At 39.7% G+C, this 1,954-nt stretch overlaps 2 gene segments (V, D, J or C); one reads left to right on the top strand and one right to left on the bottom strand.

Moving 5' to 3' along the window:
• LOC126384499 (Ig kappa-b4 chain C region-like) overlaps nt 1–489 on the bottom strand; it is a 50,418-nt gene extending 49,929 nt beyond the window's left edge. The window contains exon 1 of the C gene segment in view: nt 433–489.
• Nucleotides 490–855: 366 nt separating this feature from the next.
• On the top strand, nt 856–1,838 carry LOC126384480 (Ig kappa chain V region K16-167-like). The segment is given in 2 exon segments: nt 856–1,384; nt 1,492–1,838. Coding segments are annotated over 2 exon segments (426 nt in total).
• Nucleotides 1,839–1,954: the final 116 nt, after the last annotated feature.

Raw genomic sequence — 1,954 nt, 5'->3', positions numbered from 1 at the left:
TTCATCAGACAGATTGAAAAATACAAATAGCATCAGAGAAGAGTCAACATTATTTCAAACTGAGGTTAAAAGACAATTTGAGCCATTTTACAAGATCAGAGATTTGGCAGCATTTCTGCTTCATTCTCAGGGTTTGAAATCATTTCAACTCAACTTCAAAACAGTTTTAAAGGCTGAATTTAAAACATGTATAAAGTACGAGTGTTGTTCTTTAATCTTTCCTACAGTTTAAGTTGTTCACATTTCACAAATTCAACTGAATGTTTAAAGAGAAGTTCAGTAAAACTGCTTTGAGTTCAACTTCAAGGTTAAAGAGGAGAAATGAACAATGAAAGTGATTTAGATCAGTCCAATGGAAACTTATATCTACTACAAATATTCAGACACTGAAATTAAAACCTTAACTGATTTAATATTTGTGCAGAAACTTACTTCCAACATCCAGTCTGGTTCCTCCACCGAACGTGTACCACAGTGATACAAACTGATTGAGTCGTCGTACAAAAACCTCTGACTGTACAGAGACACGGCTCTCTGACTTTGTCTGACAAAACTTCAACTACAAGTCCTCAAATTCCAACTTTAATCTAAAAATTGAAACACATGACTCTCTGCTCCACTGAGTTATTATGGTAGTCATATTTGTCATTTAATTTGAAAAACAAAGTGAACTTTGTTTCATACACAACAGCTGGCCAAAAATTACAAGTTAAAATGTAAAACCCCCAATTTCATTTTCTTGATAAGTAACAGAGGCAAAAAAGAAAATGTTTCCTGTAACTCAATAAAATTTGTTAAAGATTGAACTTACTTCCAACATCCAGTCTGGTTCCTCCACCAAAAGTCCACCACAGTGATACAAACTGATTGAGTCGTCGTACAAAAACCTCTGACTGTACAGAGACACGGCTCTCTGACTTTGAACACAACAAACTCAACAACAACACTTCCTTCTTTTGAAAAGAATTTACTATTTAACATTATAGTTATCAAACAGTGTCACAGTGTTTCAGAATTAATCACATTTTTAGACGTTGTGAAAGAAAATCTTTCTGCAGTCATCAAAGCAAATCCACATGTAAATGATGAGTGACACATTCCTGATCAATCCTCTGATAAATGTATTGATCCATTGATAAACAGCATCATCAGAGTAATCCAAGTCCGTGTTGGAGTCAGTCAGAGCATTTCCATAGAGAGCCACTTTGCATCAGCAGCACCATGCTCCAGTGCTCTGGGAGAGTTTATAGTCCTGAGAGTTGAACACTGGATGACTGACAGCTGTCCTTCATGACAACAGAAGCCACAGAAATCCTCCTCTTCATCAAAAACATGACGTTGACCTCCGTCCTCATCTGGACTCTCCTCTGCTGCTGCTTCACAGGTAAAGTCCAGAGAATCAAACTCCTCTCCTCTATCAACATCTGTCCCTCTGAAATGAAGACCACAAAACCATGACGCTGCTTTATGTTTTTGTCTCTGTATCCTCAGAGTCCAGAGGTCAGGTCACAGTGACTCAGCCTGGAGCAGTGAGCTCTGCTCTGGGAGGCTCCGTCACCATCAGCTGTAGGATCAGTCAGACGGTTTGGGGTTGTAGCAGTGCTTACTGTTTAAACTGGTATCAACAGAAACATGGAGAAACTCCTAAACTGCTGATTCGCTACACGAATGAGAGGATGTCAGGGATTCCAAGTCGTTTCTCAGGCAGTGGATCAAACTCTGACTTCACTCTGACCATCAGTGGAGTTCAGGCTGAAGATGCAGCAGTTTACTACTGTCAAGGTGCTAACACTGTCAACAGTCAGAATGTGTTCACACAGTGAAAAAGCATCGCACAAAAACCTCCCTCAGTCAGGCTGAACAGAAATTGAACTGACTGCTGCAGCTGGAAGCTACTGCAGAGACTGATACACTTCACTGAGGACACACACACACACACACACACACAACCACA

Source organism: Epinephelus moara, chromosome 22 (genome assembly GCF_006386435.1).
Source record: "Epinephelus moara isolate mb chromosome 22, YSFRI_EMoa_1.0, whole genome shotgun sequence".
NCBI lineage: Eukaryota > Metazoa > Chordata > Actinopteri > Perciformes > Serranidae > Epinephelus > Epinephelus moara.
The sequence above is the reverse complement of the archived record's forward strand: the minus strand, read 5'-3'. Positions and strand labels throughout refer to the sequence as shown.